The following is a 19,162-nucleotide window of genomic DNA, read 5'->3' on the forward strand; positions in this document are numbered from 1 at the left end:
TTATGCATTCAAAAGAGTTCTGATACAATTCAGTATAAGTCTTTCATTCGACTGTCTTTATTTTATTTGGTTCTGCTTTATATCTATTCACCTTTAAAATGCACTATTAGTGTGCAGTTTGGTTTATTGTGCTGTATATGTTTATGAATGGTACTGAGGCAATAAAGGTCTCAGTTGTTCATTTCCAAGCCAATTCCTTTTGTGAGTCTCCAAAACAAAACCTCCTTCTGAACCTAGTAAGATGTTTAGGGTCTCTATTTGAAGTGAAAGTGTACTGGTCCTGAGTAGAGGTGCTACACAAATGTGGCGCACCAGCCAGGAGGTTTAATTCCTTTTATTTTTGGAAGTTTAGCAACTGGTGCTTTCATGCCTTTTGGGTCAAATCATTACATTTGTCAATGACATTCTGGGTTGGAGTAATAAGAACATGGATGTAATCCAAACTGAAGGTGTCAAAGTACCTAACTCTGTCCTAGTAGGAGGGTAACAGGTGATGAGGTTGACAATGAGGTTATTGATTACTTAGGGTAGTTTGGTTCCATTGGAAGAGTAATTAAAATAACTAGCACAGAGGCACATTTTAAAAACACAGCCATTGTGGAGTTCCAATCAGGTGAACCAGTCCAGTTCCTTAAGGATAGCTTACCTTGCAAAAGACAAAGCCATAACCCAAGTGTTGTCCATCATATCCAGCTGCTGTCTGGCTGTATGCTGCAGACAGGGGTTCGTGTTTAATCCATTCTTACCCAACTGAACTAAAAGGTCTTGCCGAACTGAGTGGTGCAGATTTTGAGGTTTTGTTAGGTGAGCTGGCCAAAATGAAGAAGTCCACTGAGAGTAACCCCACAGTTGGACCAAATGCATCAGTGCCTAGTCAAAATCCGCAGTTCACTAGTGACACAGACTGAGATGAACCAACCATCATTGAGGATCAAAGTCCTGTTAAATTGGGCAGTGGTTCAACCCACTCGCCTGAGCATGGCTCTCACTCATCCTCTCCAAGTGTAGAGGTGACTGCCTCGCACAGAACAACCACTATCTACTTACCACCTGAACAGCTCACTCCACCTGAAGTACAGAGAGTAGTAGTTGAGGATGTCATTATGAACAATGAAATGCCTTCTCAAGGTCACGCAAAGGCCCTTCTCGGAGAAAACCCCTTGCTCTACTTTCGAAGCTGATTATGATACGTGGCGCAACAATGTTGAATTCCCCCTCACAGATCGTACCATATCTGACAAACTTAAGGTAACGAAAATAGTTGAGAGCCTTCTTCCGCCAACTGCTGACATTGCAAAGCACCTTGGTCCTAACGCTTCTTGATTATATCAGCCTTCTTTTTCAAGTCAAGTCAAGTCAAGTCAACTTTATTTGTCAATTCTGCCACATGTACAGGACATACAGAGAATAGAAATTTCGTTACTCTCAAACCCTAGATGAAATAGCAAATGAACATTTAAATATAAGAGAGTGATTAAAAAATGCAAATAAAATAATTAAAGAGTAAAAATTTTAATAAATACAATACAATTTTACGTATAACAAGAAAGCTATGCAATATACAATATACAATATTCAAGTAAGGGTAAATGACATTGAGTGTAAACCAGGCAGAGTAGTGCAAATAAGCAAATAGTGCAAATGGAGATTTAGTAATGTACGGTAAGAGATAGTGTAACAACAAAGTCTTATGAGGTAATGGCAGTCCAATGCTCCACAAAGTGACTGGTAACTGGTGCAGGCCAGTGAGTGAGTCAGAGAGTGTGTGTGTGTGTGTGTGTGTGTGTGTGTGTGTGTGTGTGTGTGTGTGTGTGTGTGTGTGTGTGTGTGTGACAGAGTTCAGTGAGACCGTGGTGGAGAAGAGGGGAGAGGGGGCAGAATCGGGAGGGAGTTAAGCTTCCTGACAGCCTGATGGATGAAGCTTCAGTCTGCTGGTCCTGGCCTGGAGACTCCGCAGTCTCCTCCCCGATGGCAGCAGCTTGAAGAAGCTTTGCATTGGGTGCGTGGGATCAGCCGCTATGCAAAGGGATTTTTTAGTGAGACGGGTGCTGTAAATGTCCTGGAGGGAGGGGAGAGAGACACCAATGATCCTCTCTGCAGCTCTCACTATGCGTTGGAGGGTTCTATGACAGGACGCATTGCAGGCTCCAAACCACACAGTGATGCAGCTCGACAGGATGCTCTCGATGGTGCCTCTGTAGAAAGTGTACATGATGGGGGCTGGTGCTCCTGCTCTTCTTAGTTTGCGGAGAAAGAAGAGACGCTGCTGTGATTTCTTGGCCAGTGCTGTGGTGTTGTACGTCCAGGAGAGATCCTCTGTGATGTGCACACCCAAGAACTTGGTGCTGCTCACTCTCTCCACAGACGCTCCGTCAATGGTCAGAGGAGCATGTTGGGTGTGCATTCTCCTGAAGTCCACGACAATCTCCTTCGTCTTCTCCACATTCAGAGAGAGATTGTTGTCAACACACCACGTGGCCAGGCGTCTCACCTCACTTCTGTAGTCGGTCTCATCCCTGTTGCTAATGAGACCCACCACCGTTGTGTCGTCCGCAAACTTGACATATCTTGACATATCCTATGGCACTGTTGATGATGGGGATGAGCTTTTTGCCAAATTCTTGAGCACAAACCAGAACTCAGGTGAAAAGCCTTCTGCCTATTTACAGCGGTTGCAGATAACCCTGAGTAAAGTCATTAAAAGAGGCGGCATCACTACAAATGATTCACTTCCGCTTCCGGCTGCATGGAGTGAAGTAGTGGGTGTGTCCAGCTCCGCTTATTAATTCTAAATATTGCATTTTCCAGACAACGTAATTCTTATTCTTGGTTAGCTGAAACCACACTAAAATGGATACTAAGAAGACCAGAAAATGTCTGTGAAGGTTCTCAGTCATCCAGGTCATCGTAGTCAAAGGAGCTTGCAAAGAAAAGCGTCTGGACTTCTTTAAGCTGCTTGAAGACGTTTCACCTCTCATCCGAGAAGCTTCTTCAGTTCTACACATCAGAAAATACACACAAAAGACCATAGACATCGATTCGACCACCTCAAGGACCTGAAGGACAGAATTGTTTAATTCCATGTGTGTGTCTCTTGCAGTCCTCCATAAGAGTCCTTCCGGGCGTAACATTGTTACAGAGAGACGGGTGTAAGGCTGTTCCAATTCTCAGCAGCGCTCTTCGCTTTTCCTGAGTCCTTAGCAATTCTTCTTCCTACGATGACGTTTTCATCAAGGCCAATGAAAAGAAGTTAGGAAAAAAGGAGAATGGAGGAACTTTTGGAACATACCCCATGTGGTTAAAATGTGCTGCTGAGTCACGTGACTGCACAACAATAAGTCACAGTAGAGCAGTAAGAAGAAGGCGGAAGCTTGAATGAATACCCTGAGTGTATTCATGTGTTCACGGATGGTGCTAAAAGTCCAGATACTGGAAGTACAGGGTTTGGAATAGCAGTTCCGTCGAAAAATATTGAAATAAACAGACGCACTTCAGATGGACTGGCAGTGTACTCGGTTGAAATGGTAGCAGTTTTGGTAGCATTGAAATGGGTAGAGTGTTCAAAAATCAGGCAGGTGGTAGTGTGGTCTGACTCGGCAGCTGTTCTTTCAAGTCTACAATCATTTTGTTCGAAGACAAGGCAGGGCATGCTGTATAGTATTCTGGAGACTATAAGCAGAATAAGGTGTTGTGGTGGCAATATTCACTTTCTTTGGGTGCCAGCTCATGTAGGGATCAGTGGAAATGAAAAGGTGGATAGGTTGGCAAAAAGAGTGTTGACTAAAAATAGGACTGAGATGGAAATTACAAGCAGCGGATCTGAAGCGAAAGGTATTGTTTGGAGGCAGGTTGTTCAGGAGTGGCAGAAGCGGTGGGATACAGGGAGTACGGGCAGGCAATTGTATCATCTTAAGAAGGAGGTGGCAGTGAGTAGGTTGTATAGGGGTAATAGGAGAGATGAGGTGGTCATTACCAGGCTTAGACTGGGACATTGTGCATTAAATAAAACACTACAGATGATAGGAGAACATGAGACGGGGCTTTGTGGAGTGTGCCAGGAGGAGATGGAGACAGTAGAGCATGTAATACTGCGGTGTAAGGGTTATGATGTGGAGAGGTCAGTTCTGCAGAATAGATTGAAGGAGCGGGGAATTGGGAAATTTTTGTTTTTGTTTTTTGTTTTGTTTTTTGGATACAAATTGTAAACTCACTGTCTGACCCATACTCCGGAACAGTAGGAGGCGGTAATGCTCCTTTACGTTGGTTGCCAACCGCCGTTAAACACAAAGAAGAAGAAGAAGAGAAGAGGGCGGAGCAAAGTGTGTGTGCACGAGAGGAGCCGAGCAGAGAGAGCTCCTTTGTCATGAAACGGGAGTAAAGTAGTGAACTTAGAGGAGAGAAACAAACTAAAGCATCGATCATAAACCACTACCAACGTCCTGATCGATATCTGCATCGATCTGCCCACCCTTGTCTCCTGGATCGTAGCTGCGATCAGCGTGAACCACGTGGGTCTCTGCTCCCTGATCTGTTTCCTGTGTTTGGAAAGAGTTGCAGCTTCATCGCGGAGTTTCTCTCGGTTTGTGGGCTCATCTAAAGGTAAGCACCGAGCTAACTTTACTGTGAGTTCAGTTCATGTTGAGTTTAGCTCCTGAATGAGGTCTTCTGCTGCTCTCCTCGGTGTCTGTTCACAGTTTATTGTGAACACGTTGAGAGAAGAGTGAGAGAGTGTTTGGAGAAAAACACCAACTAATCATTAGCTCAGCATGCTGGGAGAAGTTGGAGCAGAAAAGTCTTTTCATTGTCCCTGCAGCTGTTTTTCTGCCTGCACCAAACCTCTACAGCCTCGTTTCTATTTGAAGTGATGACAGGAAACCAGAGCGATCTGCTGCAGTATCAGGGTCACTATAACTTTATTGTCCAGCTGCTGTGGATGAACACGTTGTTTTTGTAGATCTGGGGTTTATAATAGCAGCAGTATTAATGAGACAAGGACAGCTCTGTCTTAACATAGTGAGTCCCTTTATTGGCAGACCACAACACAAAAAACCAGACGGTGCTGCATGAACATTTAATTAGTCCCTACCATAACACCCCTCCTCTGAGTATTCAATTCAGTTATATTTATATTTTTTTTTATATAGCACCAAATCCTCAAGGCGACTGTTGTTGTGATTTGGCTTCTAGGATATCTTCTTTCCGTAGTTTGGTTACTTGGTGGTATATGAGACTTGGGTGGGTGGGGGATTGTCTCAATGAGATAATATCGTGGAGAATTCCGCTCTGCTTTATATTGTCCCGTTTTCTTTTGTAGCCAAGTACAGGATAGGGTAGGGGAAATTAAAGTAAGATGGAGAGAATGGGCCAATAGCTAGATTCGCAGGAGGGATAAAGGGAGTTGCGTGGAGAAGAATGACTGGAGCCACAGGTAAAGTTGCTATGAATTGTATTAAACTATTTAGCAACAATTTAACAGCATTTTATGAACAGGAATGAAAACATAAAATAAAATACAGTGACAGCAATAATAATAACAGTCAGAATCCTATCTGAGCTCAGATATGTCAGTCTTGCCGGCTTAATAGTCAGTGTTCAGTCAAGTCAAATCCAACAGGTCAAAAGTTTGTGATTGGTGCGATTTCGTCCTACCGCACTGTTGCAATTGTTCGTGAGAGAAGAGCAACCTGCCCTTCTGGGCCAACTCAGAATGGCTGTGGTTCGGTTCGGTTCAAAGGGAAAGGCTCGCCATCTTCCTCGTCAGGAAGAGATCCAGGTCTCACGATCCCATAAAAAAACCTAGCCTGTAAACAACAGGACTATTACTAATTCAGTTCACACTCTAATGATATACATGGCCATATGTAAATAATGTAAGTGCTATAACAAAACAAGCACAAAACATTAATTCTAATTTCTAACTATAGTCTATACAGTGCATCTTAATCATGAATGCAATCTTTAAATCACAATCAGCTTATTCTATCGTCAAGGTGCACATTTCTATCAGAAATCAGAAATAAACCATAAACTATGGTAGATTATTTTTTTACAGTATTGCCCTTTAACTGAATTACAGGAGCATTGCTTTACACTGCATAGCAATGAAGCAATATATTATTTACACTCAATGTACAGAATAAAATTACCAAAAGAATATACAAAAACCCACAGGCTGTAGTTTTACAGTATGTGGTAACGTATCAGCACAGTAAGAATACACACTGACATCTATCCAGTGCCGCTCGAGCATCAAATGTAACAAAATAAAGTAGATTCATGACCTTTAAGATCAACATTAACTTATTCCATCATCTAATTTTAGTGCATTTAATATTCAACAAGTAATACTAGAACATCATCAGCACACAAGCTGAGTGCTCAAAATGGCTGAACTCAGTGAGAAACCCCGTGTGTTCTCCCACAGTGAAAACGTGGTCAGCTACAGCTATGAGCATTAGGCTAGTTAGCTTTTCAATTAGCCTGATTCGCCCAGTCCCAGTTTAACTCACCAGCACACTTCTAATGTTCAACTCTCAGAGAGGATCTTGTTCAACTCTCAGAGAGGATCTTGTTCAACTCTCAGAGAGGATCTTGTTCAACTCTCAGAGAGGATCTTGTCCACTTCATCCGCTCCCGCGCAGATCTACAACATTGAAATCGGGCCATTATATTCCCTGTTAACTTCTTGTTAGCTTTTTAGCTTCAAGGTTAGCTTAACAGCTTCTGACTCACCGCGATGGTTTCAAGGTCCGAAATGTTCACAATAAATCAGGTCCGTTTCTCCAAGGTCCATGCAGATCTCCGGTATGGATATTTGCTCAATTTATCAAGTTAATAGTTATTTTCCAGCGAAAAGCTTGGCGGTGAAAATCAGTAATGGTCTCGTGCACCTCCGTCTCTCTCTGTGTCTGAGCACGTGACGGTACAGAGCAGGGGAAGGCGGGGCTTGTTCCTTCCTAACCAGTAGGGGTGTTAAATATACTCTTTGGGTTTTATTCTTATATTTATAGTATTTATCTTTTATTATTGATTTATTTTTGATCAACTCAGTGATTAACAGAGTAATGATAAATCCCAATTAACAATAACATGTTGTAGTGCATTACTGAGTCGTGTAAACTCACTGGGTTACATCCTCCCCTCTTAAATCTCATGCACGTCCCCGTGCATGGCTCTGGTGGAATAGGTAACATCATGAGCAAGGGAGTCGATGAAAGCTTTGTTCAATCCTTGAAAGAGTGATTTAACCACTGTTACTAGTGGGTTACCTAGCTGAGGATAAGTGAGTCTTTGGGATGGTTGGCGAATTCTTTCAGATCTTCTGATCTGTGTTTCTGTTTGCAAGGTTTCAGGTTCATCATCGTTTTCAACTTGTCTTTCAGGTGAAAGTTGATGAGTTGAGTTCTCTGACAACGGTGAATCTGACAAACTGGTCGACAAAACATTTTTGTCTTTTCGAGTGTCTGTTTCAGACTCACTTGGTGTGTTATTTTGTAGGCTTGTGTCACTTTCACTTGGTGATACGTTTGCTTCACTTTCACGTTCTGTCTGAGGTAGGTCTGTTTCACGGTCCATTTCAGGTAAGTTGGTGTCAGTTGAACTTCCAATTTCGCCTTCAGGTAAGTATGTTTCAGTTTCGTTCTCAGTTTCCTTTTCAGGTAAGTCTGTCATGTCCGGTAATGTGTTAGGTTGTTCGTTATCATTTACAGGATCTTTGTTTTGTTTGAATCCTTGGGTTGGCGGTATGGCGCATACTTGGTAAAAATGTCTGTTTTTCACTTGTGGAGGTTCAGGGTAAGAAAACTCATCTTCCTCTTCCTCAAGTGCTTGGTCGGAGTCAACTTCCAAAGCTGAACTTTGTCTTGTGCATGGTCTGTTAGTTTTTGTGACTCGCTCGGGTTCATGCTCTGTTGGTGAGAGAAATCCACAGGGAAGTAACAGATCTCTGTGGAGCGTTCTGTTGGGTCCATCTCCGTTTTCTGGTTTTACAGTGTATACTGGTAAGTTTTCCATTTGTTTGGTAACAATATACACTGTTTGCTCCCATTTGTCCGCTAATTTGTGCTTCTCTCTCAGGCGGAGATTTCGAACCAAGACTCTGTCTCCCACATGTAGTGTGGATTCACGGATGATTTTGTCAAACCGTTTCTTGTTTTTGTCTGCTACTTTCTGGGAGTTTTTGATGGCTATTTCGTAGCTCTGTTCGAGGTAGCTTTTCAACTGCTTGACGTATTGAGAGTGAGTCAACTGTGGCTTGTTTGGCTGTGGCAGGCCAAAGGCAATATCAATGGGCAAGCGAGGCTGTCTACCAAACATTAACTCATAAGGAGAATAGCCTGTTACATCATTTTTTGTACAGTTATAAGCGTGAGTAAGTGGTTTTACGAAGTCACGCCAGTGATGTTTCTCGGTGTCTTTCAAGGTACCAAGCATACTGAGTAATGTGCGATTGTATCGCTCAACAGGGTTGCCACGAGGATGATAAGGACTTGTTCGGACTTTGCGGATACCGAGCAGAGAGCACAGTTCTTTGATTGTACGCGATTCAAAGTCTCTCCCTTGGTCGCTATGAAGTCGCTCTGGAAAGCCATAATGAACTAAGAAGTTCTCCCATAAGTTCTTTGCAACGGTGGTGGCTTTCTGGTCTTTGGTTGGAATGGACACAGCATACTTTGTAAAATGATCCGTGATCACTAGGACATCTTTAGTGTTTTTACTGTCTGGTTCTATTGAGAGGAAGTCCATGCAGACTAGCTCCATGGGCCTGGAAGTTTTAATATTTACCAGAGGAGCAGCCTTGTCTGGCAGGGCTTTTCTACGGACACATCTCTCGCAAGCTTTCACTTTCTTTTCGACATCAACTGCCATTTTTGGCCAGTAGAAACGTGACCGAATGAGTTCCAGTGTGCGTTCGACCCCTAAATGCCCCATGTTGTCATGAAGATTAAGCATAACTGTAGGGCGTAAGGAATCAGGAAGGACTAACTGCAACAAGGTCTCTGGCCCCAACTGGCGTTTCCGGTACAGTAAGTCATTTTGGAGGTCAAGACGTTTCCACTCCCTTAAAAATAAGAGAACATCGTGAGACTCAGACTTAGTATCGGCTGGTGGACGTGAGTCAGCTGCCAGCAGCTTGATGACTTTACTAATGGCTGGATCTTTTCTCTGCAGGTTGACAAGATCAGTATGGGTGTATCTGGGTAAGGCTAGGAGATTGTTATCATTGCCTTCTTCTTGAAACATGTCTGGAATGGCACCTGCAGACATGGCAAGTGACTGGACTAGAGCACAAGAGGGTTCAGTCTGATCCATAGCCATATATCTTTGACAGGCTGCCATCACGGTATCGGATTGAAGTTGGAGCTCGACATCTTTGACTGAGGACAAGAGATGGAATCTGAACTTATCAATGCGCTGACATTCCTGGGTAAAAACTGGATCGTCTTCAGGTTTGTCATGTGGTTTCCTAGATAGTCCATCTGCATCAAGATTTTGTCTCCCAGCTCTGTACTTAATGTCAAAGTTATAGGTGGACAATGCAGCCAACCAACGATAACTCGTGGCATCAAGCTTTGCTGTGGTCAGAAGGTAAGTCAATGGGTTGTTGTCGGTGATGACTGTGAATGTGTTTCCATATAAATAGTCATGAAACTTGTCAGTTATGGCCCACTTTAAAGCTAGAAATTCTAACTTGTGGGCGGGGTATCTAGCTTCACTACGGGATAGACCACGACTTGCATAGGCTATAACCTGTGTGGTTCCATTCTGCACTTGATAAAGAGCTGCCCCAAGTCCGGTTGTACTGGCATCTGTGTGTACCAGGTAAGGTAGCTTTGCATCAGCATACCCAAGGACTGGTGAGGTGGTGAGTTTTTCAATAATAGTTTGAAACGATTTCTGGCACTCTGGTCCCCAACGATCACCAAAGGGCTCTTTGGGGTTCAGATACTTTGGATCACTGGGTGGGTTTTTACTATGCTTTCGTCTCGGAGGATAGCCAGCTGTGAGGGAGGTGAGGGGCTTGACAATTTTTGAGTAATCTTTGACAAATCTCCGGTAATAACCGGTAAAACCAAGAAACGATTGGAGTTCTTTTAAGGTTTGGGGTCTCGGCCAAGTCTTGAGTGCTTCAGTTTTTTCGGGATCAGTCTTTACGCCGTCTCTAGATACAATGTGGCCTAGATAACGGACTGATGTTTGGAAGAAACGACATTTGTTGGGCGAGAGTTTCAGCCCGTACTCTCTGAGTCGCTCAAGAACATGAATGAGTCGGGTCTCATGATCTTCAAGGGAACTGGAAAAGACTATCAAATCATCCAAAAAGACTAACACTTCTCTCAGATTGATGTCTTTCATACACTTTTCCATAAGCCTTTGGAAAGTGCTTGGGGCATTTGTTATTCCCTGGGGCATACGATTAAATTCGTAGAAGCCGAAGGGGCACACGAAGGCTGTCTTTGGCTTATCTTCTTCACACATCTCGATTTGATAGTACCCTGACTTAAGGTCCATCACAGAGAACCACTGAGATCCTGCAAGAGCAGAAAATGACTCCTCTAAGTTTGGCAAGGCATAGGCATCGCGGATGGTCTGCAAGTTAAGCTTCCTAAAATCAATGCATAACCGCACATCACCATTCTTTTTGCGGACCACCACTATCGGTGATGAGAATGGAGATTCAGATTCTCTGATTATGCCTGCATCTAAGAGGGCTTGTAAGTGCTTTTTAACTGCCTCGTAATCATGGGGATGAATCGGGCGAGATCTCTGTTTGAAGGGGGTTTCATCTTTTAAGTTGATGTGATGTTTTACATGTGTGGCATGCCCAAAATCAAGATCATTGTGTGAGAAAACATCAGAGAAGGTGTTTAGCTTTTCAGCTATCTTCTCTTTCCACTCTTCAGATAGTGGTGATTCACCAAAGTCGAAACTGAGAGGGGGTCTTGAGGTTGAAGTCTGCTGCTGAGAGTTACACGTTGCAGACACCTTTTGGTCGCCTTTCTCAGGCTCAGGACATGGCATGACACAGTCAGGGGCAACTAGCTCAGCAATTACACAGTTAGTGGGCAATGTAATGTCATGGTTAGTCTCGTTTCTCAGCAACACAGGAACTTTATAAGGTCCGTGCTTTGGCAGAGATATAAGGCAACAATCTACAAACACACCACCAGGTAGGGAGCCGGTAGTGGGCTGTTCAATAAGTGCACACTGTTCAGGCTTAGCGTGGCTAGCATGCATAAAACCTTCCACTAGTAGCTTTTGATTTGCAGGAAGGACTTCTTGGGTTCTACTTTGAAGTTTTACCAAGCCGATCTTGCCACTGTCACTTTGTCTTTTTCTGGATGCTAATGTCTTTAGCACTTGTTGGTATCCATAAGGGAGTACCTTAAAGTCAGGTAAGGTGTTCTCACAAAGATGCTCATATAAGGGGTCAAGTGTATTTGTGCCAATTAGTAGAGGTGTGTCTGAGTTTGAGCGAATGTCAGGGACAACTAAGGCAAGAGTAGATAGTTCAAGCTCTGACTGATCGAGATCTTTGGGGAACATGATACTCGTCTCAATGTATCCCAAGTAAGGGACTGTCTGACCATTCGCACCTTCGACCTCTAGGAGATCACTGATGGGTTTTATAGGATGATCAGGTAAGTGTTCTTGATAGAAGGATTTGGCAATAGTGGTTACTTGAGAGCCTGAGTCGAGCAAGCAACTACATTCAACGCCATTGATAACAACTCTGGCTGTGCATTTTCTACCCACAAGTCTTTTGGGAAGTTTAGGCACTGAGTGAACATTAGCTGTTTCACATTGGGCTTTTGTTGTCTTTTTCTCAGTGGGATTTGGTTCAGATTTAGCACCCATCTGTCCCGCGACAGGGGCTCCTTCTAGTTTAAATTAAATGACTCATCAACTGGTCTGGATATTTCCCATTCTCGCTGCTTCTGTCTGAGGGCATTCCTTTTAGCTGCTACTAATGCTGGGTTGGGATCATTACTACAGCTGGAAGCGATATGACCATCTTCTCCACACTTGAAACAGTATCCAGGTTTGGGTTTGGCTGACACTGCAGCAATTTGTGGTATCTGTCCCGGCTTGTTCTGAGTTTTGGTACTTGGGTTCCTTTTTGCTTCCTTTTGAAGTTTCTGCGATCTTTTCTCTGTTTTATCAGCTCTGAGCTGTGCGATTTGAGACCTGAGGTCAGCAATTTGCTTCTGGAGGTCAGACGAATTGCTGTCCATTTCATGCTCATAATCGTTCCTACCTTGAGAGCGTGTGGTTTGCACGTTAGAATAAACACGAGTCTTTTGGATCCCCAAATGTTGTTTCATGCGGGTTGCTTTACTTGCCTGTTTGTCCTCCTCGGTGCGTAGGTGGAGGAGTAGCTCTGCAAAATGAGGTGGGTCGTCTTTCTTTTGTTCAAGTTGAAGGTTTGCAATCAATGAGCTGTCCCAACACCCTCTACAAAACTGTCTCAGGAGCTGTTTATTGATGTCACTAGAAGCAATTCCGTCTCTTTTTATGACTAGGTTTAGCACTGTGTGCAATCTTTGCAGGTAATGTGAGGGTTTTTCACCTCCATTCTGATTGGTGTTTAAGAAGCGAGCAAAGAGTTCGTCGCCGTCCTCTACAGTTGCATAGGCAGAATCAAGATGTTCAAGGTAAGTTTTGGGGTTTGCTTTTGGACCAAAAGCTTTCACCAGGTCCGCTGCAGGGGGTGAAAGACTTTCAACAATCTTTCGCACAACTTGAGTTTCGGTGAGCGAAGGATCAGTCAAGCAAAACTCTACGCTGCTGCGCCAAGTGTCATAGTCAGTTTCGAAAGGAGGATGTGGAACTCTCCCTGAAAAAGGTTTCAGTCTGTATTGCGAGTTTGGTGGGGGAATGACTTCACTGCTTTTAACAATGTGCTCTACAATAACCCGCTGCACTTCAGGTGTGCTTAAAAGGTTGGTGGGAATCTGAGGGGTTTGTTTCTCAGCCTCTGCCGGTGGGTGAGTATTCAAGGCACTTACATGGTTGCTATTGGGTGTTAAAGGAGAAGAAGGTAGGGCCTCATCACTGTGGGGCACTGGCTCTTGTTCAGTGGAAGGCTCAACTGTGTGGACATCCCCTCCCAATGACTCCCCAATTTTAGCTAGTTCATCCATCAAAAGGTCTTTAAACGATCGGTTGCTTCGTGCTGCCACATCTTTAAGCTGTGACAGGTAAGTTACAGTAGCTGATGCGCTGGTTTCAATGCTATACGCACTGGCTAGGTCTCGAACGTGATAGACAACTTCAGGTTTCACAGTGCAAGGTCTGTCATAAGGCAAATATCTTTTCTCTAGTTCTTTAGCAGTAGCCTCATGTTGAAATTCCACAATAATCTGACCACCAGTTGGTAGCTTAATCTGCCTACTGACAGGACCGAAAGCTTCTAAGAACTCAATTATTTCTTTATCAATGTCTGTGTTAGTTAAACCACTGACCAAGACAGCATTTTGAACTTTAACATTCTCTGTTTTCACAACTTCCATGGTTAGGACACGTAAAAGTACCAGTAGAAAAAAAAATACAAGTCACTGTGAAGCTCCAGGCACTCTTAATCGTTTTATTAAATTTTGGGTGGACTAACAACTCTGCAAACCCTCCTGGCTGGCTCGCCACTTTCTGTAGCCAAGTACAGGATAGGGTAGGGGAAATTAAAGTAAGATGGAGAGAATGGGCCAATAGCTAGATTCGCAGGAGGGATAAAGGGAGTTGCGTGGAGAAGAATGACTGGAGCCACAGGTAAAGTTGCTATGAATTGTATTAAACTATTTAGCAACAATTTAACAGCATTTTATGAACAGGAATGAAAACATAAAATAAAATACAGTGACAGCAATAATAATAACAGTCAGAATCCTATCTGAGCTCAGATATGTCAGTCTTGCCGGCTTAATAGTCAGTGTTCAGTCAAGTCAAATCCAACAGGTCAAAAGTTTGTGATTGGTGCGATTTCGTCCTACCGCACTGTTGCAATTGTTCGTGAGAGAAGAGCAACCTGCCCTTCTGGGCCAACTCAGAATGGCTGTGGTTCGGTTCGGTTCAAAGGGAAAGGCTCGCCATCTTCCTCGTCAGGAAGAGATCCAGGTCTCACGATCCCATAAAAAAACCTAGCCTGTAAACAACAGGACTATTACTAATTCAGTTCACACTCTAATGATATACATGGCCATATGTAAATAATGTAAGTGCTATAACAAAACAAGCACAAAACATTAATTCTAATTTCTAACTATAGTCTATACAGTGCATCTTAATCATGAATGCAATCTTTAAATCACAATCAGCTTATTCTATCGTCAAGGTGCACATTTCTATCAGAAATCAGAAATAAACCATAAACTATGGTAGATTATTTTTTTTACAGTATTGCCCTTTAACTGAATTACAGGAGCATTGCTTTACACTGCATAGCAATGAAGCAATATATTATTTACACTCAATGTACAGAATAAAATTACCAAAAGAATATACAAAAACCCACAGGCTGTAGTTTTACAGTATGTGGTAACGTATCAGCACAGTAAGAATACACACTGACATCTATCCAGTGCCGCTCGAGCATCAAATGTAACAAAATAAAGTAGATTCATGACCTTTAAGATCAACATTAACTTATTCCATCATCTAATTTTAGTGCATTTAATATTCAACAAGTAATACTAGAACATCACCAGCACACTTCTAATGTTCAACTCTCAGAGAGGATCTTGTTCAACTCTCAGAGAGGATCTTGTTCAACTCTCAGAGAGGATCTTGTTCAACTCTCAGAGAGGATCTTGTCCACTTCATCCGCTCCCGCGCAGATCTACAACATTGAAATCGGGCCATTATATTCCCTGTTAACTTCTTGTTAGCTTTTTAGCTTCAAGGTTAGCTTAACAGCTTCTGACTCACCGCGATGGTTTCAAGGTCCGAAATGTTCACAATAAATCAGGTCCGTTTCTCCAAGGTCCATGCAGATCTCCGGTATGGATATTTGCTCAATTTATCAAGTTAATAGTTATTTTCCAGCGAAAAGCTTGGCGGTGAAAATCAGTAATGGTCTCGTGCACCTCCGTCTCTCTCTGTGTCTGAGCACGTGACGGTACAGAGCAGGGGAAGGCGGGGCTTGTTCCTTCCTAACCAGTAGGGGTGTTAAATATACTCTTTGGGTTTTATTCTTATATTTATAGTATTTATCTTTTATTATTGATTTATTTTTGATCAACTCAGTGATTAACAGAGTAATGATAAATCCCAATTAACAATAACATGTTGTAGTGCATTACTGAGTCGTGTAAACTCACTGGGTTACACTTTCATGTCCCAGATCCAAACTTGATCTCCTGGTTGTAGTCCAGTGAGGTCTTGTGCTCTCTGTTGTTGAACCATTTCCACTGTTTCTATCTCTCCTCTCTCTCTTTTTTTCTTTTTTATGTCTCTCAGCATAGTGATGTTTATCCTGCCTGGTTTGAGGCAGGATGGAAGTATAGGGGCTGTGGTACGAAGTTTCCTCCCCATTAGAATCTCTGCAGGGCTATGTCCATTGGCAAGTGGTGTGGTGCAATATGCCATGATGGTGAGAGATGGGTCTGCTTTCTGTAGAAGGCTTTTTACTGTTCTCATTTCTCTTTCAGTCTCACCGTTTCTCTGAGGGAATCTCAGGCTGGAAGCGGTGTGGGCAAAGCCCCACTCTAGAGCAAACGTTGGGAAGAGTTCTGAGGAGAATTGTGGGCCATTATCTGACTTTAATTATGTTGGTATGCTGTGGCGTGCAAATACGGACTTTAAGTGTTCAATCATTGCTGCTGATGTGTTAGAAGACAGCTCAGGTATTTCTGTGTATCTTGAGAAATAGTCCACTACAACCAAATACTGGCTGTTACTCCAGTCAAAAAGATTTTGCAGTAGAGTTGGACATGTTTTATTGTTTCTGTCATGATCCTGGGTCCTTTTGACCCAGCATTTTGTGTTTTCTCTTCGATTTTGGTTCTGTTCTTCCTTTGTTTAGTGTTTACTCTGTTCTGCCCGTGTGTTCCTGTTTTATTGTGAAGGTCTGCGTCTTATGTGAGTGTTTTCAGTTTGCCTCCCTAGTCTCGTCACGATAATCACTCCCAGCTGTGTTCCCCACCTGCGTGTAATCTCCCTGTGTTCTCTGGGTGTATTTAAGTTGTATTTTCTGTCTTAGTAATTGCTGGTTCGTCTGTGTTGTTTCCCCTCGGTCTCCCTGCGTCTTTTCATATGTATTTCCCCGGACCTCCCTGCATCTTCGTTTCTAGTTTGTTTTGTTAGTTTTACCCAGTTTAGGTTTTCCTGTTTCACCTTCACCCACGCCATTGCTGTTTGTATTTTCTTTTGTTAAATAAATACTCATCTGCACCAGAGCTGCTGCCTTTTGGGTCCTTCCTACATTCCACACGGCTTGCCCCGGCAATCCGTGACAGTACGAACCAGCCACCATGGACCCAGCGGCAGTAAATCCGTCCGAGGAGCTCCAGGACGACATCGCGTATAATGTGGAGATTCTCCTCGGGCTATGGCTAGAGAACCCTCCAGAGGAGCTTCGTCGTGCCGTGGAAAGTCGGCTACAACGGCTCTTTTCTGGCCTGCCATGGCTTCTGCAGTCACTTCCTCCGACCATGCAGACTTTTTTCCGGCTCACACCGCACCTTCTCTCAGCCACTCCTGCCTCGCTGCCCGACTCGCCGGATGTGGTCTTGCCCGGCCCGTCGGTGCCATCTGTGGGGAAGAAACGCCGATCGCGCCGCGGGCGCGCCACCCCACAGCCGGACGTTCGGACTTCTAATTCGCTGGCTGTGGTGAGTGAGGACTCTGTGTCTTTTCCAGACGTTGTGACTGTTCATTCGGGGGCTGTGTCTTGTGTGGCGGATGTCAACGCGAGCTGCTTATCGCCTGTGCAGCTACCAGCAGCCCAGTTAGCCGCCCCGCAGACACACTCTGCTCAGCCAGCTCGGTTAGCTCCCCCGCAGCTACTCCCAGTTCAGTTAGCTCCCTCGCAGCCACCCTCAGTTCAGTTAGCTCCCTCGCAGCCACCCTCAGTTCAGTTAGCTCCCTCGCAGCCACCCTCAGTTCAGTTAGCTCCCTCGCAGCCACCCTCAGTTCAGTTAGCTCCCCCGCAGCTACTCCCAGCTCAGTTAGCTCCCCCGCAGCTACTCCCAGCTCAGTTAGCTCCCCCGCAGCTACTCCCAGCTCAGTTAGCTCCCCCGCAGCTACTCCCAGCTCAGTTAGCTCCCCCGCAGTCCTTCACAGCTCAGTTTCCAGCGTCCCCCTCAGCTCAGTTTCCAGTACCACCCGTGCCGCCTGTAGCGCAGGCCCCAGTAGCTCCAGTGCCGCCTGTAGCGCAGGCCCCAGTAGCTCCAGTGCCGCCTGTAGCGCAGGCCCCAGTAGCTCCAGTGCCGCCTGTAGCGCAGGCCCCAGTAGCTCCAGTGCCGCCTGTAGCGCAGGCCCCGATAGCAGTACGGTCCGCTGGTCAGCTTAACATTCAGCCAGGGGTCTCAAATCTCTCTGGCTCTGCATCAGCTCCTGCTGGGAGCTCGGATGAGCTCATCCAGGACTCCGCGGCTCCCACGCCGCCATCTACCTCGTCAGCTGGAGGGTCCGAGGGGCCCGTTCAGCCTCCTGTCTCCGCTGGAGGGTCCGAGGGGCCCGTTCAGCCTCCTGTCTCCGCTGGAGGGTCCGAGGGGCCCGTTCAGCAACCTTCCTCGTCAGCTGGGGGTTCAGGAGAACCGCACCAGCACCATGCCACATCAGCTGGAGGGCCCGAGGAGCCCATCCAGCCACCTTCTGCTACGCCTGGTCCAGCCTGTGCTTCGTCAGCTGCAGCTCCAGCCTGTGCTTCGTCAGCTGCAGCTCCAGCCTGTGCTTCGTCAGCTGCAGCTCCAGCCTGTGCTTCGTCAGCTGCAGCTCCAGCCTGTGCTTCGTCAGCTGCAGCTCCAGCCTGTGCTTCGTCTGCTGCAGCCTCAGAGCCTTCGTCTGCTGCAGCCTCAGAGCCTTCGTCTGCTGCAGCCTCAGAGCCTTCGTCTGCTGCAGCCTCAGAGCCTTCGTCTGCTGCAGCCTCAGAGCCTTCGTCTGCTGCAGCCTCAGCCTGTGCTTCGCCTGGTCCCGCCTTGACTGGTCCCGCCTCGACTGGTCCTGTGCCCACCGGGCCTCGGCCAGTACGCCTGACACTGGAGAGCCGCCGCCGCTGCCTTCCGCACGGCCGGCCCCCGGACCGCCATCGCCTGAGTGGCCGCCGTTGCCTTCCGCACGGCCGGCACCCTGAACTGTTTGGACTCCTGTGCTGTCGGCCCCCTGGCCGGCCCCCTGGTCTTTTCTGTTTTGGACTCGGTTTTCCTGTGCTTTGGTGTGCTTTTCTTTTGGTTTTGGACTTGTGTTTTGTTTTTCTTTTTGTCTTCTGGCCTTCTGGTGCTCCTGTTTTGTTTTGCCTCGAGCCCTCCGTCCTGGACCCCCTCCGCCCGCCCTGGTCGGGTTGTTTTCTGGTTTTTTTTTTTGTTTTGTTTTTGGGCTGTCGGGAGCCAGCCCTTGAGGGGGGGGGGGGGTTCTGTCATGATCCTGGGTCCTTTTGACCCAGCATTTTGTGTTTTCTCTTCGATTTTGGTTCTGTTCTTCCTTTGTTTAGTGTTTACTCTGTTCTGCCCGTGTGTTCCTGTTTTATTGTGAAGGTCTGCGTCTTATGTGAGTGTTTTCAGTTTGCCTCCCTAGTCTCGTCACGATAATCACTCCCAGCTGTGTTCCCCACCTGCGTGTAATCTCCCTGTGTTCTCTGGGTGTATTTAAGTTGTATTTTCTGTCTTAGTAATTGCTGGTTCGTCTGTGTTGTTTCCCCTCGGTCTCCCTGCGTCTTTTCATATGTATTTCCCCGGACCTCCCTGCATCTTCGTTTCTAGTTTGTTTTGTTAGTTTTACCCAGTTTAGGTTTTCCTGTTTCACCTTCACCCACGCCATTGCTGTTTGTATTTTCTTTTGTTAAATAAATACTCATCTGCACCAGAGCTGCTGCCTTTTGGGTCCTTCCTACATTCCACACGGCTTGCCCCGGCAATCCATGACAGTTTCATCTCTGTGTTGCTGCTGTCTTATTTGTTGTTGTCTGTCCTCTATTTCAGGAAGGCCTGATGTGCATACAAGTCCATTT

The 19,162-nt window shown here is 45.3% G+C and overlaps 1 protein-coding gene and 1 long non-coding RNA gene across 2 annotated transcripts; one reads left to right on the forward strand and one right to left on the reverse strand.

Annotated features, from left to right (window-relative positions):
- Positions 1 to 785: 785 nt before the first annotated feature.
- LOC146662727 (uncharacterized) lies at positions 786 to 19,039 on the forward strand. Its single transcript, XM_085419341.1, has 2 exons — positions 786 to 4,599; positions 16,391 to 19,039. Exon 2 carries the CDS (start codon positions 16,467 to 16,469, stop codon positions 18,591 to 18,593), a length of 2,127 nt encoding a protein of 708 aa, XP_085275467.1. The 5' UTR covers positions 786 to 4,599; positions 16,391 to 16,466; the 3' UTR covers positions 18,594 to 19,039.
- LOC146662728 (uncharacterized) lies at positions 12,769 to 15,315 on the reverse strand. The gene is made up of 3 exons (XR_014913420.1): positions 14,923 to 15,315; positions 14,700 to 14,833; positions 12,769 to 14,140 (listed from the first exon to the last, which is right to left on the reverse strand). It is a non-coding gene; the product is annotated as an uncharacterized LOC146662728 (long non-coding RNA).
- Positions 19,040 to 19,162: the final 123 nt, after the last annotated feature.

The sequence above is a fragment of the Rhamphochromis longiceps genome, linkage group LG9 (assembly GCF_057381845.1).
Source record: "Rhamphochromis longiceps isolate RC_006_pf linkage group LG9, R_longiceps_female_GT1.1, whole genome shotgun sequence".
Taxonomy (NCBI): domain Eukaryota; kingdom Metazoa; phylum Chordata; class Actinopteri; order Cichliformes; family Cichlidae; genus Rhamphochromis; species Rhamphochromis longiceps.